Genomic DNA, 22,625 nt, shown 5'->3' on the forward strand with positions numbered 1-22,625 from the left:
GCGATAATATTGATGTTTATTTCGGCAGTTGCGTTCTTTATATTACCGTTGAAGTTTAAAATTGACCATCATCGTGAAGAATTATATCTTCTGTGTCGATGGACCAAAGGATTATGTGAAAATATTGGAAATGGAATAAAATACATGGTGATTATGACGGTAGGGGTGCGGATTTTTTTCCGGCGAACATTTTTATCTTGTGTATTATTATAGTTGTTGAAATATGATTTTTTTTCAAAACGGCCTATATTAAGTTTTTTTTTATATATATATGATCAGTACATGTCCTGGGATTGACAAATATGCATTTTATTTGGATTTTAAAGGCGTTTTGAGCTCCAAACCCCAAGTGTCTGTGGACTTCAGGTATTTGTAAACATAATTTGTTATTTTATTTTTCTTTAATAATTTTTCTGTAATAAATTTGTTATTGTTACAAGTTTGTTGCTGGCTTTTCTTTCTCGTTACGCCTGGCTCGTAACAGAAATTGGGGGCTCGTCCGGGATTGAATATTTGTTTTTGGCTACATTTTTGGAAATTATTACCGTTTATTTTACATTTTATTATTACCGTATTTACTCATCTGAGTTGATATCATAGTTGTTCTATTAAGTGTGCCTTTCAATTTTGAAATTTTAAAAAAAAAACACCACATTTAAGTTTAAAAACAGCAGCAAGCAGTCATGTCTTTTGATTTAGAAAAGTTTGTAGCTGAACCTTCCCAGGAGGTTTTAAATTTGGCTAAGAAAACTGATTTGCTCGATCTTGCAAAAAAGTATAATTTATCAGAAATTAAATTTGTCATGCGTAAACAAGAAATTAAAAATCTTCTGATTCATTATTTTGTGGATGAAGATATTTTTGGAGAAGATGCACTTTCTCAGATTGTTGAAACACACCCTGAAATAAAGATAAAAGAGCTTGAACTTCAATTTAAATTTGAACTAGAGAAAATGCAGTTAGAAAAAGAAAGGGAAGAAAGACAGTTAGAAAAAGAAAGGGAAGAAAGACAGATGGAAAAAGAAAGGGAAAGGCAGTTTGAAAAAGAAAGGGAAGAGAGAAAATTAGAAAAAGAAAGAGAAGAGAGAGAATTTCAGTTAAGAATGAGAGAATTAGAAATCAAAGAGAGAGCAAATCAGTTTGAACATAGAATAAATTCAAAATTTGATGTCACTAAAAATATTAGGCGTGTTCCACCTTTCCAAGAAAAAGAAGTTCATAAGTATTTTCTTCATTTTGAAAAGGTTGCTGAAAATTTAAAATGGCGAAGAGAGCACTGGACATTACTGTTACAGAGCGTCTTAATAGGTAAAGCTTGTGAAATCTATACACAACTTACTGTTGAACAAAGCTCTAATTATGATAATGTAAAAGAATTAATTCTGAAAGGTTTTGAGTTAGTACCAGAGGTCTACAGGCAAAAATTCAGAAATTCTAAGAAAGAAATTGGTCAAACCCATGTCGAATTTGCAAGAGAAAAAGAACAACTTTTTGATCGGTGGTGTCTATCTAAGAAAATAAATAAAAATCATGAAAAGCTCAGACAGCTCATGTTAGTTGAAGAGTTTAAACGTTGTATTCACTCTGATGTTAAGTCTTTCTTAGATGAAAAACAGGTAGAAACTTTAGAAGAAGCTGCCCGTCTAGCTGATGACTATTCTTTAACCCACAAAGTCTCATTTCTAAGTAAAGGGAAGTCCACACAATCACATTTTAATTCCAAGTTCAGTTCTGGTAATTTATCTGGCTTATCTAGTCTGTCAAATACTCCCAAACCAAAGTCATCTGATGAACATAAAGGTCATAATCCCTTATCTCGTCCTACATGCAATTATTGCAAGAAAACTGGACATCTTATTTCTGATTGCTTTACCTTGAAAAAGAGGCTACAGCAACGTGATTAGGCTAAACCCACAGGTCTTAGCACTTCAAGGTCTGAACCTCAGTCTTGTATTGATAACAATGCAATTTTGAAGGTCATAGAACCCAAGTCTGATTCTATAATGGAGATTTATGAACCATTCCTTTCGGAAGGTTCCGTGTCACTTGCCGGTGATACTTGCCCACCTACTCCTATTAAAATTTTAGGAGACACAGGAGCTTCTCAATCTCTTATTTTAGCAGATACACTGCCTTTTTCTGAGAAGACTTCTTCTGGATCTAGTGTCCTTATTCAGGGTGTAGAGTGTGGTTTTTCTAATGTCCCTCTCCATAATATTTATTTGTCCTCAGATTTGGTAACTGGGCCAGTGGCTTTAGGTATAAGATCTTTCTTACCCTTTAAAGGTGTTCATTTACTGCTAGGTAATGACTTAGCTGGAGATAAGGTAGTGGTTAATCCACTTGTAACTGACACTCCTTGTGTGGATCAGATACCTGACCCCATTGAGCAGGAAATTCCTGACCTTTACCCTTCATGTGCAGTTACTCAAGCTATGGCTAAGAAGGCCATTCAAAGAAGACAATTATTGTTCAGATATTGACTTAGCTGATACTTTTTATAGGTCAGTCTTTTGATAATGAAATAATTTTTCTCTTACTCCTACTCTGCCTGAAACTCAGACAGATTTTTCAATATCTGATTTTTCTACACCAAGATCTAAAGATCAAAGGTCATATATGCTGTCAAGGTCCACAGCTTATCCAGGAACAACAAAATGATCCTGAGATTTCAGTCCTTTATCAAAAGGCTTTTAGTGAAGATGAAGCTTTACAAGTCCCTGTTTGTTATTATGAAAAGAATGGGATTTTAATGAGAAAATGGCGACCGCCCAATGTCCCTGCTGAAGAGGAGTGGACAGTTAATCACCAAATTGTGGTTCCTAAATCATATCGCCAGGAAATATTAGCTTGGCTCATGAAACACCCATGGCAGGTCATTTAGGTGTTAATAAAACCTACTATAAAATTCTCAGTCATTTTTATTGGCCTGGCCTTAAAGCAGAATGTATCTAGGTACTGTAAATCTTGTCATACTTGTCAGATGGTTGGAAAACCTAACCAGACAATACCTAAAGCTCATTTACAGCCTATTCCTGCATTTGATGAACCTTTTAGTAGAGTTATTATTGACTGTGTAGGTCCATTACCAAAAACTAAATCAGGTTCTCAGTACTTATTAACTATTATGTGTGCTTCTACGCGCTTCCCTGAAGCTATTCCTTTAAGGAATATTAAAGCCAAAACTATTGTCAAGCTTCTTGTGAAATTTTTCACATTTGTTGGTTTACCTAAATCAGTACAGTCTGATCAAGGGTAAAATTTTATGTCTGGTATTTTCCAGCAGGTCATGCACGAGTTAGGAATTACTCAATATAGGTCTTTAGCCTATCACCCTGAAAGTCAGAGAGATTTCACCAGACTCTGAAAAATATGATAAGGTCATATTGTTTTGACACTGAAAAAGACTGGGATGAAGGCATCAATTTATTGTTATTTGCTATAAGAGAATCTGTTCAGGAATCTCTTGGCTTCAGCTCTTTTGAATTAGTATTTGGTCACACTGTCCGAGGACCCTTAAAACTTCTAAAAGAGAAATTCCTGTCTGAGGATTACATATCGTTAAATTTGCTTCAGTATGTATCAGATTTTCGAAATAGGTTGACTAATGCATGTGAGTTAGCTAGGCTCAATTTAAAATCAACACAAAGTAAAATGAAATCAAGGTATGATGAGAATGCTCAGAAAAGAAGTTTTAACCCTGGTGATAGAGTACTTGCTCTTTTACCTATACCTTGAAAGCCATTACAGGCAAGATACTTTGGTCCTTATACTATTGAGAAAAAAGTCAGTGACCTTAATTATATTATTAATACTCCTGGGAGGCGAAAGCAAAAACAAATGTGTCACATAAATATGTTGAAAGACTATTTTGACAGAGATAGCACAATAAGTAAACATATATCTGTTGTAAACTCTGTTCCACAAAATCAATTTTCAGTTGAATCTAATAGTTATTAAAGTTTTGAAACGTCTGACCCTGGTTCAGCAAAGCTTGAAACTCTGATATTCTGAAAAATCTGGATGAAAAACTTAGAACCGTCGAAACGAGATGAACTGAAACAGCTCATTTATGAATATGAACACTTATTTCCTTATATTCCTACACGGACTGATAAAATATATCATGACGTCATTCTTGAAAACTCTGAACCAATAAACAACATCCATATAGAACATATCCTGTAAAACAAAAGTACATAAGACAAGAAGTTCAGTATTTATTAGATAATGACTTTATTGAACCAAGTCAAAGCAGTTACAGCTCTCCATGTATTCTTTACCGAAATCAAATGGAACATATAGAATGTGTACAGATTATCGTAAAGTGAACTCTGTAACAAAAACTGATTCATTTCCTATAACAAGAATTGATGACTGTATTGACAAAATTGGAAAAGCAAAGTATGTAACAAAGTTTGATCTTCTAAAAGGATTCTGGCAAGTTCCACTTACTGATAGAGCTAAAGAAATATCAGCCTTTGTAACACCAGACGGCTTGTATCAATATAAAGTCATGCCATTTGGTATGAAAAACTCACCAGCAACTTTTCAGAGGCTTATAAACATGGTAATATCTGGTCTACACGGATGTGACGCATACATTGATGACGCAATCATCTACTCTGATGAATGGGAGGAACATCTCACAACTATAAGAGCATTCTTCGACCGACTTAGTGATGCTAAATTGACAGTTTATCTTGCAAAAAGTGAATTTTGTCATGCAATTTTAACATTTTAAGGACATGTAGTGGGACAGGGTAAAGTTAAACCAATAGACGCTAAGGTCAAAGCTATCTCTGAATTTCCTGTGCCTACTTGTTAAAGACAACTGATGCGTTTTCTTGGTATGGCAGGATATTATCGTAAATTTTGTAATAATTTTTCGGTTATTGCAGAACCATTGACAAATTTGCTAAAGAAAAGAAACAAATTCATTTGGAATGAACAAGTGTCAAATGGCATTTGACAGCCTTAAAGCCATACTTTAGAGTGCACCAGTTCTCTTGGCACCAGATTTTAATAAAAACTTTAAGTTAGCTGTAGATGCTAGTGACATAGGTGCTGGAAGTGTATTGAACCAAGAAGACAACAATGGTGTTGACCATCCCGTTTGTTACTTTTCTAAAAAGTTTAATGAACATCAGAAAAATTACTCTACAATAGAGAAAGAGTGCCTTGCTCTTATTCTTGCTATTCAGCATTTTGAAGTTTATATAACTTCTTCAAAGTTGCCTGTTGTTGTCTTTAGTGATCACAATCCCCTCACTTTCTTGCATAAACTTAAAAACAAAAATCAAAGGTTGTTGAGGTGGAGTTTGTTTTTGCAAGAATATAGTCTTGACATTAGACACATTAAAGGGAAATATAATTTGATCCCTGATGCACTTTCACGTGTCTAAAACTGTTATTTTCAGTATTTTAAATTTAACATCTATATGATATGATAGATTTTTTGTTTTTTTGTTTTTTTTGTTTGCTATTGTTTGTAATACACATATATATGATTTTATGTATAAAATTGTTTAACATTTCTCCTACGTTATTCGTAAGTTACATTGTTTGGATTTATGTTAAAGAAATATTCATTTCATTCATATTTCTTTTTCTTGAAGAGGGGAAGTGTTATGTATGCAACATATTACATGTATATAATTTATATCTGACCAGTTGGTATTTCCAATATTATCATTGTTCTATTTTTAGAACATGTACTAGAACTTTCTTAACTGTTGTAGAAAACTCATGCATTATAATTAGATAGAAATTTCCGGAATGATCTTTATTGTTGAAGTTGCTAGATTATGATTATTGTAGAAAATGAAAGACTATTCTAGAAACTTCTTATCTTAATATATATGGGAGACATTTTTCTTTCGTATTACCTTTTAAGTCATCAGTGATCTTTTAAGTCATCAGTTACCTTTTAAGTCATCAATATATTTGGAGTATTTTTCAACTTGGATATTAAGTGATTTATTGGAGCTTGGATTATTTCAAAATAGTTAAAAATATTCTTGTGGATTTTATTGTGGAAATTTATTCTAAAGTGTTCTTGGATTTTACTTGGATTTAAGTGTGCTATTCAAAAAAGGATCATTCCAGGATCAGACTAGACATTTAAGATTTCATTTTTATTTGGATTTCAGGTATTTGTAAACGTAATTTGTTATTTTACTTTTCTTTGATAATTTTTCTGTAATAAATGTGTTATTGTTACAAGTTGGCTTTTCTTTCTCGTTACGCCTGGCTCGTAACAATATCTTAATTTGAATATGTGCGCGGCAGCCTTATTGAACCCTAATTGCAACGAATGACATCGTCGTATAGGCGTCGGTTTAGGGGTAAACAAAGATTACGTAATCGTTTCAATTCATAGTAACGGGCGGCCATCTTGAACACTATTGATAGTAATTCATTTGCATATAAGACATAAGAGGATAAAGCTAATTATATGGTTATGAACTTCAATGGTCACTGCACAATTTGTCCGTACAAATGTCATTGACAACAGCATGTAAATATTCCGCATATATTTGAACTTGTTCCAGTAAAGGTGAAGAAAATTTCACATGAGAAGCAGAAGATATACCTCGAACATTCTCAAAAATGTATTTCAAAAGAAAGATAAGTAAAAAACTTAAAGAAGACGTAAGACATGTATTTAAAGAAAGCAAACATACTAATAGATGAATTACAGACGAATTGGCTGAAATAGCTTTGTAAGTCAATCCTTCTGCTATTATTCTTAATTATCATATAGATGTGTTATTACAAAACGAAAAACTTGAAAGAAAAGATGAATTTTTGAAAAGAATTTCAATGCTGAAAGAAATAGAGAAACGCGCTTAATTACCAAAAAATCTTTTTGATTTAGGGGAAAGGTTAACAAACTCATTTGATTACTTAACTAGTTTGCTTTAAGTCAGATGTTAAATTTTTTTTGGTTTTACGTCACATCGACACAATATAGGTCATATCGCGACGTTCCCAGCTTTACTGGTGGAGGGAGACTTCAGGTGCCCTTCCGTGAATTATTTCAGGCACGAACGGGCACCTGAGTAGAACCACCGACGTTCCGTAAGCTAGCTGGATAGCTTCCTCACATGAAGGAATCCAAAGTTCCGGTCGGGATTCGAACCCACAGCGGTGAGGGGCAGGTGGTTATGGATATGATAAGAGCAAGTATAACATGAATGTTAGAAAAACAAACTTCAATGTTTAATGCATGATAAAGCTCTTCTGAGATATCTTCGTAAGGAAAATAAGGTCAAACTCCGGAAGTCCTTAATATTATAACTTAGCTTTGCAAAACAGTGAAGACATATCGTGTAGATGGAGAAACTATGACAGTTAATTACCACATATAAACACGTTCACATTTATTTATTAAAATGAGCATTCACAATATTTGACATTTATTATTGTTTTTAATATTACATTTAATGATAGGTAATTGTTTCGAACTTTAGCAACAGTTTATTCAACCATACAAAATAAAATATACGAATATGAATGAACAACTTATTTAGTTTTATTTGAAATATGCTTATGTATAAAAGCTGGACTGAAATGCGTGCCTACCTCGGTAAGATGACAGTGCAGCTTGTAAGTAATGACAAAGCCTTTAAATGAGCGAGATTTTATAAAATACTCCCAGCACTCTTCGTTTGATTTCATTGTCTTTCCATTAGAATGATAAAAAACGCCATTTTTAACTTACTTTTATTTTACAAGATCGAAGTATCACCAGATCTCTCTCTCTCTCTCTCTCTCTCTCTCTCTCTCTCTCCCTCTCTCTCTCTCTCTCTCTCTCTCTCTCTCTCTCTCTCTCTCTCTCTCTCTCTCTCTCTCTCTCTCAGTTAACTTATTTAATTATTTGCCAACATGTTTCTCTTATGATCATCAGGGCGAATATGACGTCGTCGCATAGTAACGACTACGTTTTGTGTTCACATGTGTACGCATAATCTAAAAGTAGTATACATCTATATATATATATATAATATATATATATATATATTTGCAAATACATTACACATTTTAAAAAATGCATATTTAAATATCACATGATATGTATTGTATCAATTGAGAGCTTTCATGCATGTTAAAAAACTATGCGGAAAAAACAATTTTTAAAATTAGTGCAAATCGTTGGGGAAAAAAATAAGATAGTGGCCTAGTTCTTTTTATTTTAATTATCCCCCCGTATTTACAGTCCCTGGGTCAACGTAAACGCTTTAAAAAAAATAAAACCTCGTTTTAAGATTTTTTAACTTAAACAGTAAAAACCCTATTTATAAAACTTTTAAAAATTTAAAAAGGAAATATAAAAATGAAAAGTATTTCCCTTTAAAAGTAATCATGAGGAATTTCCCAAGGGTTTAAGTCCCTTGACTTCAATCAATTTTCCTTAACCCCCGTGGGTTTTGAAAACTCACCGGGAGACTTTTGGGTTCCCGCATGTAAGGAAGCTATTCAAATTAGCTTCGGGGAAAGTCCATGGTTTTTAATTTTAAGTGTCCGTAAAACCCGCCCGCTTTAAATAAATTTTCAAAAGAAAGGGGACCGGAAAGGTTTCCTCACCATTAAAAGAATTTTTAAATGGATTTCAAATTAAAAAAATGAACCAGTTTTCCAATCAATTTATGTGATTTCCCTTGGTCGTTTTTTAGAAAAATACCTTCCCGAAGCAGGAATAAAAAGGGAAAAAACTTTGCAAAATTTTTGAAAAATTTAAGAAATTTTTTGTTTTTTTTTAAAAGGGATATTTTTGGGGCAGTTAAACCCATAAAACAAAATTGAAATAAAACCACATTGATAGGGTTTTACTTAGGGAAAAAAAAAAGAAAATTTTCAGGGATAATTTTACGTTAAAACGGGGGATTAACTCCCGCATTTAAAACCCCTTAAAGGGTTATTTTGTCCATTTAAAAAAACCTTCTATTATTACGAAAAAACATGAAATTGGGCCCAAATTTTTTTTAAAAGAATAACTTTTAAAATATACTTTCTGAGAAAATGAAGCTTTACAAAACGGTTAACCAATGCCGAGTACTGTTTTGTCTTCGAAAAATAGAGCTTTAATGTCAAATCAGGCATGCTATAGTGATTGCTGTAATTGTAAAATTAAATCAAGTGACACAAATTATTTTAGCACTTCATGTAGTTTTTGTTTATAAATGAAAATCAATAGATGATTAAGTATATGTTTTCAACTATAACAACCGTTATCGCATGATAAACAGTTGTTAATAATGTACAAACCACTTCACTTCAAGATAGGAAATGTATGGTCGTAATGTTATAGAGGCCATCCTTGTAAAACTGTGAACTGCAAAAATTAACTTCAATATATCACGAATAAAAATCTTAACAGCTGTATATTATGTGGTTGTTGTATTCAACTATGATATATTCCTACTCTGGTCTATTATTTGAATATCAATGCATTTAACCACAAAAATTGATTGGTGTTAATTTGTTAACAAATACGTAGTGGTGAAATTCTTACTGTAATCCACTAATCTGATAGTTTTGAAATCGATATATAAGGGTTGTGTTGGGATGTATGTATTTCCCGCAGTACTCGACATATAACCATAGTTTTGGCACACCAAATGCTATATTTGCATTAGGAATATTTTGCTCAGACTGCATTAATTCACAGCTGAGCGTTGGTGGTCCGAAAACTACTTCTGATCCGGCCATATGTGGTTAACCTAATGCACATTCAGCCCCATCTATAGGCGGCTGTCCTGGGCCACCAACAGATTCGGGAAAAATAAAACAAGCTTACCCCCTTTCCGCAATACTTTCCAATTATTCCTCCAATTATTCCACCAACGATAGAACCAATAACTATGCCTATTGGTCCACCACATGAGCCAATAAATTTACAAAGCTTCGAGCACAAGAATGTGACAAAAAGTCCATTTCTGCGCCTCCCTATATGGCTTTTCAGAACGAATATTCGATATATGAAATAGAATGCAATGAACGGAACACAGCAAAACACCCACTTAAATATTTTCAAAAATATGGACAATATTTTTATTCCTTTCTTCAGATAGTTCACAATCTCCAACAGAACAAGCTTTTGTTGCGTGACATCTAACTCAGCAAATGCACTTATTTTCCCTTCAGTTACCTTCAACGTGAATTTCATGATTATATACTTCATGTACTTAAATGATATTGTTTTCCAACCAGGCTAAATAAAGTATCTGCCAACGGGCTGATCTCTAATCGGCTACTAATAATATTATTTAGATCTAACTTCTCAACATAATTGGTAAAAGCACTAATAATGTCATTTGTAGCGGTTTCCGCCTCATTACGAAGAAAGCAGCCTGCATTTTAACAACATCTTTTAAGTTTTACTTCAGTTCTGCTTCTGTTTTATTTACCTTAGAGTTTTTGTCGCATTGCATGTTATATTCAAATTAATTCATGTAATAACAAAAGTGTTAATATCCTAATGTTATCTTGTTACTGAGCTCCACTTTCAGTTTTGCTTAATACAACAACAGTTCAGCCTATTTTTGAATAACTATGACAAAATGTTATTTAAATTTTTGCGAAATAATTCTAGTTTATCAACGGAGTCTTTATCGACCCAGATAGAAGTTCCTGCACCAGCTGTAAGAGCTGAATATGCTTTGTCGTATCATTAGTGTCATAAACAGTCACTGTAACATTACATCGATCATATTTTACAGTCTTGCTGCAGTCCTTTTTCAAATTAAACATACTATTTCTTCCACGCGGATTCGTTAAAATAATTTTAACCGGCTCACTAAAATAGAAAATATGATTCCAACAGTTTACTCCTCTATAATGTAATTGTAATGCAAACATATAAGCGTGTATTAACAATCTCGTGAAATTGATCACTCGTATACTGGTCTGTTGATTTTACAAAATATTACATTTATAATTTGAAAATATTTGCCTAAGTATTAGTCTCTTTTCTTATTATTATATCTGCCATTCCGATTTACGTTACAGTGAACACATCGTATTTCCATTGATCAAAGTAAGTGAAATTTCGTAAAAACTAATAAAGAACATTTTAACGAGCAAATAAGCCTATTAGACTATTTCATGTATATAAATGTTGTTTCACTGTTTCCGGGGGATCGCCCCTTTTTCCAGATTTTTATTATTCTTTGGTAGTGATCAATAACCTCGGATTGCCAATGAAAGCAAGAAAAAGCATAATTTCCAATAGGGGCCTATAATTATATTGTGCACTATAATATTCAACACGATTACACAAATACAAATACATTGATCAAAATCTCGAAAAAATGTGATCCCTCGGAATCATAAATCACAACAAAATTAAAAATTTAATAAAAATTGCAAACTCAAGTTTCTATTATTTTCTTTATAGCAAATAAAACAAACTTTGGTAATAAAATTAAATTCTGGCAACCAAATTCAAAATGTGATCTTGATAATTCTGCTTACATTGCTGATGAAACTGTTGAAGAAGCATTTGAATTTGCCGCCTCTGACGAAAACTAGAAATGTGTCATCATGCTACGGATGCCCCTGCATGCAGCTAAAATTTCAGATGTTATAATAATTTGTTCCAAATTTGTTTGCACAAATTATTTTTTAATTTTAAGTTCAAAGCCCTTAAAACTTTTCAATATTAACACAAACCATTTTTCATACAATGTTCAAGTCACTGAAATTATTCAGTCTTAACCTTTTGAAAATAGCATATTACATACGTGTAGCCAAAATAATGGCTACTTAGATTTCCACAAAAGTATGAGTGCTGAAACTGAAAGTTCAAAATTTTTTCAAGATTCAGGAAAGATAAGTTTGTCCAAAATCATTGAACCACGACCAAATTCAAACTTAAACTGTTTATTCCTTCGATATATCTATATTATTTTCAAAGTTAAAGGGAAATAACTCTGCCAAGAAATCATCAAAACATGACAAAATTCCAACTTGACCCGCCCATTCCTTTGACATATTCATATGTCAAATTTGAGTTGAATATGTAACACTGTTGGGTAGATAATGAACAGAAACTGTAAATTTCATATTATTTTCAAAGTGAAAGGGGCATTACTCTGCCAAAATTCATTGAACCATGACCAAATTCGAACTTGGCCTGTGCATTTCAAAAACATATCCATTTGTCAAATTTGAGTTGAATGTGTTGACCGTTATGGAGATAATAAACAGAAACTGAAAATTTCATATTATTTTCAAAGTGAAAGGGGCTTAACTCTGCCAAAAATCATTGAACCATGACCAAATTTGATTCTGACCTGCGCATTCATTTGACGTATCCATATGTCAAGTTTGATTTGAATGTGCTGTACCGTTGGGGAGATAACGAACGGCAACTGAAAATTTCATATTATTTGAACAAAGTAAGTGATATTTCGTAAAAACTAATTTAGAACACTTTAACGAGCAAATAAGCCTATTAGACTATTTCATGTATATAAATGTTGTTTTAATGTTTCCGGGGGATCGCCCCTTTTTCCAGAATTTTATTATTCTTTGGTAGTGATCAATAACCTCGGATTGCCAATGACAGCATAATTATATTATAATTATATTGTGCACAATTATATTCAATACGATTACACAAATACAAATACATTGATCAAAATCTCTAAAAAAATGTGATCCCTCGGAATCATAAATCACAACAAAATTAAAAAATTTAATAAAAATTGCAAACTCAAGTTTCAAATATTTTCTTTATAGCAAATAAAACATACTTTGGTAGTAAAATTAAATTCTGGCAAACAAATTCAAAATGTGATCTTGATAATTCTGCTTATATTGCTGATGAAACTATTGAAGCACCATTTGAATTTGCCGCATCTGATGAAAACTATAAATGTGTCATCATGCTTCGGATGCCCCCCGCATGCAGCTAAAATTTCAGATGTTATAATATTTTGTTCCAAATTTGTTTGCACAAATTATCTTTTCATTTTAAGTTTAAAGCTCTTAAAACTTTTTAATGTTAACACAAACCATTTTCATACAATGTTCAAGGCACTGAAATTATCCCTAATAAACAGAAACTTCAATTTCATATTATTTTCAAAGTGATAGGGGCATAAAACTGCCAAAATTCATTGAACCATGACCAAGTTTGATTTTGACCTGCACGAAAGAGCCTAGGGCATCACCAAAGAAACTATGACTCTCATAAAAATTAGTTCTTTGCACCCTTGAGTTCTTTTCACGTATGAAATATATTTTTGTTGAATAGTCAAAAAGTAAACATCCGTTTTCAATGGAAGTATTTGTAATGTCAAACTGGAACATCACATGCAGACAATTAAAGCATGCAACAAAGGATTATTTAGCAATGTTAAGGCAGCACACCACACTAATTGAAGCCACAGCTTCGAATGGCCAGGGAGGATTTCATGATATAGTAACTATTGTGGATTTCAATGACTGGTTGTCTTTAAAGTGCATTTTCAGCATGAAATTTGTTTTCGTGACATCTATTATGATCATTGGCAAATTCGAAAACATGGTTAAAATCACATGCTGTTGATTATAGATGTCAAGGTCGCCAATTTTTGTAAACATTGTTTTTAAACAGCAGGCTCGGTGAAAACAAGTAATTTTACAGGGGGATACAAACTTTCAGCAATAGCAAAAATCAAGCACCTATTTCTTTGCGATATTTTGCATGAATAGGGAGTTGCTAAAGTAGTGACAAAGTTTCTGTAGCCCGTATATTTGCAGGTATGTTTTGCCAGAGGGACGAAATATGTTGTTTTGGTCTCGGACCACTAAAGCCTTTTGGCTTTTACGGAATTTTTTTAACTTCCTGACTGTTTCACATGGGATGATTCCTTATAGATTTGCAATATTATGGCATATATGTTCTTAATAAAATGTGTTTTCTTTTTCCAAGTTGTGTAGTTTGGGATCAGATTTATAAGACATATTGCTTGTAGGACATTGACGGCAGAAACTTAAAATTTAATGTGGAGTCTACCTTAACCAGTGAAACGTTACAGATAAGAGTTGATGGACAGACATCAGTAGGATATCATCGTTATTCTGTAAATGCACTTTGTCAAACACCATGCGAAGAATATTCTGGATACCGAAGGATCAGATTTCCCAGTACATAACCTTATAAATGGGGTAGTGTTTTGTTTTCTAAATAAAACATAGCTTATTGTATGTTTATGACTGGTAGATATCATCAATTGCTTAAAAAAATAAGAGAAAAACAGCTTCTTAAGTAGGCCTGGAGTATACTTTAAACTTGCAAGGTAAGAACAGTTTAGTTATTGTTAATCTTGATTTATTTTTGTGACCGTTAGATTTAATTGACAATTTCAGATCATCATAGTATTTGTTCGGGGTAATACAATAAATAACACATGGGTTTGTGTGTGAAAGTAAAAATTTCATCCCTCGTAAAAATTCTGTTACCCTTGGCTAAGTCTCGGGTAACAGTATTTTCCTCGGAACGATATTTTTACTGTTACCCACAAACCCAAGTGTTATTTATTGTATATAATATTTTGATATTAACAAAAAATGGTTACCTATTAATACAGGTTGCTGACCTGGTTTTCAAAATATAAATATACACGTGTACGCAGTCATTGTCTTCGTTTAAAGGCCATCACGACATATGTTTGAGTTATGTTACCATAAGCATCAATATTGTGGTACAATAGTCCTTTAATTATTGTAAGACCTTAAACGCCAAATAATGAATTCATGCATCTTGTTGCTTATACCCTGGCTTAACGTTAAATGGTTAAGAAACGATAATCAAGACTGAAACTATATTGCTGAAAACAATCTTCATATATTAATTATTTATTGTATTAATTACAGTTTTTCAATTGTTGACCAATTCACTTTAAATTGTAAACATTTTATACACATAAACATAACATAACAAATAGTTTATTAGGATAATATGTGTTTTACATACATGTGTATAGCCATTTACAATGCATGAAATACTAACATGAAATTTTTAACAGAAGAACGTGATCAATTCAAAAAGGATAAGTATATTCATAAAATGTAACATTAAAGTCAATAATACACATTTTACATAAAATTTTTTTTTTTTTTTTTTTTTTTTTTTTTTAAATTTTCACATAAAATTCAACCAATATGCGTAAATAGATTAAAGGAACAAACATACATTTTATGATAATACCCCTAAAGCAAAAATTTGAAAATACTTTAAACATTAAAAAATATTTCTCTTAATAAGAGAAAAATTAAACTAAGTTGAAATTATGTACTTAAGAAAAATTTTAAATTTAAACCAATGTATATTAAAACAAACCTTGAAATAGAATATTTTTGCGTTCAAGGGAATGCTGCCTTTCCCTTTTGTTGAATAAAAATTCCCTAAACTACGGCGTACAACATTGGGGTCCTTGGAATGTGTAAAATTTAAAACAATTTTTAAACCAAATTATTGAATTTAAGATCAACTTATGTGCAAGTAGTGCCGGTTGATCAATAAGGTTAAGAACGAACTATGGTACAAGACTTGGTAAACTGAATGTGTTCATTTGGTTGTTTTGTTACGCCGAATATTTTTGTAAAATTCGGTGGGGGGTAAACTTTTTTCCCGTTTTTCGCCCAACTACTTTTTCCCAAAAATGTTTTTTTGAATCCCAAGAAATTTTGATTTTAAAGAAGGTATAAAATGTTTTAAAAAAGAAATCTAAAAACCCAAAGGGGGCATTTTTCTTAAAAAACGCGGGCAACACTTTCCCAAAAAAAAAAAGGAAAATGTTTTTTTTAAAGAACAAAAATAAATTCCCAATAAGAAAAACATCCCGAAAAATTATTTTCTTATTTTTCCGTTGTTTATAATTAAATACAAAAAAGGGAAAATCAATTTTTTTAAAAATGTTTAAATAAAAAAAACATAGCTAGGGAAAATGTGTAGCTTGCCAAAGATACCATTCAGCTTTTTAATGAAAACCCTTTAATCAAACCTGTTTAAAGAATGAAAATTTTAAATATAAAAAGGCAAATTTAAAACTCAAAAATTTTTCTTTTGTGACATTCTGCTTTTCTCGATCCTGTTCGGCCTCGGTGTCAGCATATACTCCGACACTTCAATCAATGATCAGTTAATTAAACTGAGATACTACCGTTTACTTTTGATGCCATTTTAAGGTATTGTCTTATAGTTTGCAACATTTATACAAACATTTGATATGTACATGATTATTATATACATCTTCATACTCTTTCTTATATGGTAAATTTGTCATAATCAAAACACTCAGCAGCCAAACTAGCATATATAATCATCAGTTCACTGCTCTTTCTAGGTTAAGCAAATCCACTAAAGTCATCTATTTTAATATGTTTGGATATATCTATCTAACTGCTATTTCTCGGAGACGCTCGTGTTCTTCTTTCATCAGTCGCATGAGATTACACATATCTTCTTTCAATGATATCAATTCATCCAGCTTCTGTCCTAAATTTTCACACTGGTCTTTATCACGAATCTAGCGTATATGAAACAAAATTAAAATAGATTAAAGGATCATTATGCCACAGAAATCAATATTTTTCTAATACTTTAGAAAGGTCTAACATGTGTTATATGGGAAACTGTAAGAAGATACCATTTTTGGTCTTAGAAATAAAAATAACAGTAATTCAGTAGCCTAATTAACATTTCAAACGCTTTCTTTAATTGATTACGTTATTTTAAAGATAAAATATGATTTTTCATGTATTGAGAAATGTTAACGTTACATACATGTTTTGGAACTTCTTCGGATTTTAATCGTCCAGCTAATACTTCTCTGTTAGGCTGCTGGATGAATCTGACCTTTAGCCGTGCACCAAACTTCTTTGTACATCTAAATCTCACCAAAATATTGAGAATAGCCTGGCAGATACGTTCCAATTCCAAAATGTGTTCAATCTGTAAACAAATACAATACACTGATATAATCAGCAAATTTGAAAATGATAGGCTTATATGAATGTTTTGAGTTTTTGTCGGGAATTCAAGGTCTCTACTTCCATCCGTCTGATATAAAAAAACAATTCATTATACTAAATGTTAAATTGCAAGTGTGTAACTTAAACAGATAGTTTACCGCAGTATTTTTTCAGAAATTATGAACAAACAAGTTTGATTTAGTACGAACTCAGTTTTGAACGTGCACTAAATATTCATTTTCTAAAGCGAGTATGAGCCATCATTAATTTTTTAATAAAGACAAACCTGCAATGTGGAGTGTGATTCGATTGCATGCATGTAAACTTCTTCAACATCACTTACAGCTACGCCAACCTATCATTAAAATCATAGTTGGTCAAGAAATTTTTTATTGTAGAACATATTTCTTATCATATCATAAACATTTGTTGAAGCATTTGGACATTACTGTTTGATTTTGCTAAGCATAATGAGTAAGACTTTAAATACGGGTACTTAATAGTAGTAAATTTTCATGTTATGATTCACATGTCAACCAATATTTACCATTAAATTCATTAATATGATAGCTATCATAATCAAAAAGATGCTGGAAATCAAATGGCTGATAACAACTACATATTTGTGTGTATCAACAATGTGAAAATCACTGTGGTCCTCATATCCGAAACCATCAGCCATCATTGCCGATATTGACAGCAACGCTACCCAGAAATCTTTAAATTCATCCTGTTAAAATAAATTAACACCACAAATTTGCCGAGTCCCGGAGTATCCCTGTTTAACACATATGTAAATGTAAATTTCAAAGAGGCAGATTCTAAAAAGCGATGGATATCAAAACAAGTATTTTCAAATTCGGTTTTATGAAAGTAGATCAAAGTTAGAGACTGGATTGAGTATACTCATGAGGGGAAAAGGGGAATATCTCTCACGCTATCACTTAAACAGTATTCTATCCTTAACATTTGTATCAATAATTTGATGGACAAGAAAAATATCGCCATCAGTTGTGTAAATAATTTTTATATATTTTCTGCGTTGTTTTGATATATTTCAATTTACCTGCGAATCACAATTCGCAACAAAACGTTATTTATAACTTATTGTCTAGAAAATTCGAAATTCATTAACATATCTATATAATGATGAAATTAAACAAAAAAACCAACCTGCTTTTTGCGGGCACACAGGAACGCTAAAGTAAAAGCTATCAGAAAAATAAGAACGATTGGAAATATTTTACGTATAAACGTTTTTGTGATTCTTTTCAGCATAGAAACATAAATCCCAAGCAAGTCAAATTTCTCTACATAAGATAACAGGTCGACCCATGCCATGAAAATAGCCACTGTGCCTAGAATCCATTGCCATGTCTAAAATATAAATACAAAGTAATGTTTCTATATTTAATATTAAATTTCTAAAAATATTAGAAAAAAATCCAAATTAATCGTTAGAGACAAAGAAAAATGGTGAGCGGTGCACGCGGGTAACACACGAAACAATCACTACACATATGTGCAATTCTCAATGATGAAAAAAATCCAATTAAATCAGTTAATTTAGAGCCACAAAAAGAAAACTTTTTCACCTGTGTAAAGAGTGAGTCAGATTGCTCGGTGTAACCGTGGTTGTATGGGTCTTTATAATGTTCGTATCTTAATTTTGAATATTTAAATCCCTTACATTTTGATTGATCAGCAGGAAAAATCAATTTGAGTCATTTTATCGGACAAAAGGTTTAATGTTCACCTCTCTAAAGGGGGTATTCTCGCACTCCGATAAGTCGATCAGGAAAGGCAATGCGGTTGTATAAGCTGTCCACTTTATAAAGTTTTTGAAACTGTTTAAAATACTCCAACCCAAATGTCACCACAATATGATAAATCTGTGGAATGAAAAAGAGAAAAGTCATTTGTTGATGCTTTTATCAATTCTAGATTCATAACTTTGAAAGGGACAAAGTTTTTCTAATTGGTTATTAGATAAATTTCCAGGTTGTGCAGTTTGGGATCAGATTTTATATATATATAAATTTTCATGTTATGATTCACATGTCAACCAATATTTACCATTAAATTCATTAATATGATAGCTATCATAATCAAAAAGATGCTGGAAATCAAATGGCTGATAACAACTACATATTTGTGTGTATCAACAATGTGAAAATCACTGTGGTCCTCATATCCGAAACCATCAGCCATCATTGCCGATATTGACAGCAACGCTACCCAGAAATCTTTAAATTCATCCTGTTAAAATAAATTAACACCACAAAATTTGCCGAGTCCCGGAGTATCCCTGTTTAACACATATGTAAATGTAAATTTCAAAGAGGCAGATTCTAAAAAGCGATGGATATCAAAACAAGTATTTTCAAATTCGGTTTTATGAAAGTAGATCAAAGTTAGAGACTGGATTGAGTATACTCATGAGGGGAAAAGGGGAATATCTCTCACGCTATCACTTAAACAGTATTCTATCCTTAACATTTGTATCAATAATTTGATGGACAAGAAAAATATCGCCATCAGTTGTGTAAATAATTTTTATATATTTTCTGCGTTGTTTTGATATATTTCAATTTACCTGCGAATCACAATTCGCAACAAAACGTTATTTATAACTTATTGTCTAGAAAATTCGAAATTCATTAACATATCTATATAATGATGAAATTAAACAAAAAAACCAACCTGCTTTTTGCGGGCACACAGGAACGCTAAAGTAAAAGCTATCAGAAAAATAAGAACGATTGGAAATATTTTACGTATAAACGTTTTTGTGATTCTTTTCAGCATAGAAACATAAATCCCAAGCAAGTCAAATTTCTCTACATAAGATAACAGGTCGACCCATGCCATGAAAATAGCCACTGTGCCTAGAATCCATTGCCATGTCTAAAATATAAATACAAAGTAATGTTTCTATATTTAATATTAATTTCATAAAAATACCAATTCTAGAAAAAAATCCAATTAATCGTAAATAGAGACAAAGAAAAACGTGGTGAGCGTGCTTTAATATGGACACACGCGGGTACACACGAACACAATCACTCACACATATGTGCAATTCTTATCAATGATGAAAAAATAAAAACCAATGTAAATGTCACAGTTATATTTAAGCCACAAAAAGTGATAAACTTTTTCACCTGTGTAGAGTAAGGTCAGATTACACATCGGTGTAACCGTGTTGTCTGGCCAGTCTTTATAATGTTCGTATCTTAATTTTGATATTTAAATCCCTTACATTTTGATTGATCAGCAGGAAAAATCAATTTGAGTCATTTATCGGACAAAAGGTTTAATGTTCACCTCTCTAAAGGGGGTATTCTCGCACTCCGATAAGTCGATCAGGAAAGGCAATGCGGTTGTATAAGCTGTCCACTTTATAAAGTTTTTGAACTGTTTAAAATACTCCAACCCAAATGTCACCACAATATGATAAATCTGTGGAATGAAAAAGAGAAAAGTCATTTGTTGATGCTTTTATCAATTCTAGATTCATAACTTTGAAAGGGACAAAGTTTTTCTAATTGGTTATTAGATAAATTTCCAGGTTGTGCAGTTTGGGATCAGATTTATGAAGCATATTGCTTGTAGGACATTGGCGGCAGAAACTTGAAATTTAGTGTGGAGTCTACCTTAACCAGTGAAACGTTACAGATAGAGATGGTGGACAGACATCAGTAGGATATCATCGTTATTCTGTAAATGCACTTTGTCAAAACCATGCAACAATAAAACATAGCTTATTGTATGTTTATGACTGGTAGATATCATCAATTGCTTAGAAAATAAGAGAAAAACAGCTTCTCAAGTAGGCCTTTAGTATACTTAAAACTTGCAAGGTAAGAACAGTTTAGTTATTGCTACTATTGGTTTATTTTTGTTACAGTTAGATTTAGTTGACAATTTCAGATCATCACAGTATTTGATCGGGGTAATTAAATAAATAGCACATGGGTTTGTGTGTGAAAGTAAAAATTTCATCCCTCGTAAAAATTCTGTTACCCTTGGCGAAGTCTCGGGTAACAGTATTTTCCTCGGAACGATATTTTTACTGATACCCACAAACCCATGTGTTATTTATTGTATATAATATTTTGATATTAACAAAAAATGGTTACCTATTAATACAGGTTGCTGACCTGGTTTTCAAAATATAAATATACACGTGTACGCAGTCATTGTCTTCGTTTAAAGGCCATCACGACATATGTTTGAGTTATGTTACCATAAGCATCAATATTGTGGTACAATAGTCCTTTAATTATTGTAAGACCTTAAACGCCAAATAATGAATTCATGCATCTTGTTGCTTATACCCCTGGCTTAACGTTAAATGGTTAAGAAACGATAATCAAGACTGAAACTATATTGATGAAAACAATCTTCATATATTAATTATTTATTGTATTAATTACAGTTTTTCAATTGTTGACCAATTCACTTTAAATTGTAAACATTTTATACATATAACATAACATAACAAATAGTTTATTAGGATAATATGTGTTTACATACATGTGTATAGCCATTTACAATGCATGAAATACTAACATGAAATTTTTAACAGAAGAACGTGATCAATTCAAAAAGGATAAGTATATTCATAAAATGTACATTCAGTCAATATATACACAAAACATAAATTTCACAAAAATTCACATATGCGTAATACAGTCCTACGCATAAACCCAAGATTTCCAGTTTTCCCCCAAAATTTGCTATCTCTGGCCAGTGATGAGCATTTAATTATAATTACATGGCTTGTCACAGTATCACTGATAGCAGCACCCTAGAATGTTTTATGATCCTATCATGTTTCAAGAATGTATAGTTTAAGCTGTAGGATATAGAGAACATTTCAGAACATTCAATTTTTAATAAGAGTTAAAGACTAAAAAGACTGGATTACTTTAAAACACTTACAACTCAAAATCACAGGGACTCGGTTCCGTGTTGGGATAGTGTAGGGTAAAAATTAATTTTAGAGAAAAAACAATTTATAAGTATTTTTTTCTAAAATTGCTTTTTACACTACCCCAACACTGTGCCGAGTCCCTGTGATCACAACAAAAATACTAATGTAAATTACTTTCATCCAATTTGGTAGAAAAAAAATCTCTGAATGTGAAAAAAAAAATGTAAAAAAGGTAGCAAAATGTAAACAAAGTAGTATTTTGACTTCCGTACAAAATACTAAATCACTTTAACTATACCAATTGCATTAAAGCAGAAAATAGTAAAACATTGATGACCTTTAAATTATAGTAAAGTTATAAGTTCAAAGATAAAATATATCTTGAAATAAAGATGCTAGAGTTATGAACCTTGTCATGCATGATGTAAGTAATAATGACAAAGAACAATTATTTTAAGTCTAGAGTAGATATCATTTCTAATAACAAAGATTATCCTTTGAAATAAATGAATTTTCACTAAATCCCAAGTTCAAAAATGAAATGGAGATAATTCTAGAAATACAGCTAGAGTTATAAATCTATTCGCACCTGATATAAGTGTTAAGAAACATTTTTTGAAGTACAAAAAATATCAATATACATGTACAAAAATAAAATATAAACAAGAGCTGTCACAGAACGTGACAAATGCCTCAAAGGATTCTAGTTATAAACCAC

The 22,625-nt window shown here is 31.8% G+C and overlaps 2 protein-coding genes across 2 annotated transcripts; both read right to left on the reverse strand.

Moving 5' to 3' along the window:
- Positions 1-16,055: 16,055 nt before the first annotated feature.
- LOC132747148 (transient receptor potential cation channel subfamily A member 1-like) lies at positions 16,056-18,857 on the reverse strand. The gene is made up of 6 exons (XM_060736472.1): positions 18,725-18,857; positions 18,142-18,345; positions 17,516-17,698; positions 17,255-17,323; positions 16,781-16,948; positions 16,056-16,523 (listed from the first exon to the last, which is right to left on the reverse strand). The coding sequence occupies exons 2-6, from the start codon at positions 18,307-18,309 to the stop codon at positions 16,389-16,391; spliced, it is 723 nt and encodes a 240-aa protein (XP_060592455.1). The 5' UTR covers positions 18,310-18,345; positions 18,725-18,857; the 3' UTR covers positions 16,056-16,388.
- A 172-nt stretch (positions 18,858-19,029) lies between these two features.
- On the reverse strand, positions 19,030-20,472 carry LOC132747147 (transient receptor potential cation channel subfamily A member 1 homolog). Its single transcript, XM_060736470.1, has 3 exons — positions 20,296-20,472; positions 19,672-19,875; positions 19,030-19,227 (listed from the first exon to the last, which is right to left on the reverse strand). The coding sequence occupies exons 1-3, from the start codon at positions 20,455-20,457 to the stop codon at positions 19,030-19,032; spliced, it is 564 nt and encodes a 187-aa protein (XP_060592453.1). The 5' UTR covers positions 20,458-20,472.
- Positions 20,473-22,625: the final 2,153 nt, after the last annotated feature.

The sequence above is a fragment of the Ruditapes philippinarum genome, unplaced genomic scaffold (genome assembly GCF_026571515.1).
Source record: "Ruditapes philippinarum isolate M1 unplaced genomic scaffold, ASM2657151v2 ctg6972_1_1_1_1, whole genome shotgun sequence".
NCBI lineage: Eukaryota > Metazoa > Mollusca > Bivalvia > Venerida > Veneridae > Ruditapes > Ruditapes philippinarum.

What these genes read in the sequence shown, in the direction of transcription:
- LOC132747148 (XM_060736472.1), bottom strand. Translation starts at nt 18,309, where the DNA reads ATGGCATGGGTCGACCTGTTATCTTATGTAGAGAAATTTGACTTGCTT. An exon ending in TGTGTGCCCGCAAAAAGCAG is followed by an intron (nt 17,699 to 18,141) that starts GTTGGTTTTTTT and finishes TTATTTTAACAG; the next exon opens with GATGAATTTAAAGATTTCTG. An exon ending in AATCACACTCCACATTGCAG is followed by an intron (nt 16,949 to 17,254) that starts GTTTGTCTTTAT and finishes ATTTGTTTACAG; the next exon opens with ATTGAACACATTTTGGAATT.
- LOC132747147 (XM_060736470.1), bottom strand. Translation starts at nt 20,457, where the DNA reads ATGACTTTTCTCTTTTTCATTCCACAGATTTATCATATTGTGGTGACA. An exon ending in AGAATACCCCCTTTAGAGAG is followed by an intron (nt 19,876 to 20,295) that starts GTGAACATTAAA and finishes TTTATATTTTAG; the next exon opens with ACATGGCAATGGATTCTAGG. An exon ending in TGTGTGCCCGCAAAAAGCAG is followed by an intron (nt 19,228 to 19,671) that starts GTTGGTTTTTTT and finishes TTATTTTAACAG; the next exon opens with GATGAATTTAAAGATTTCTG.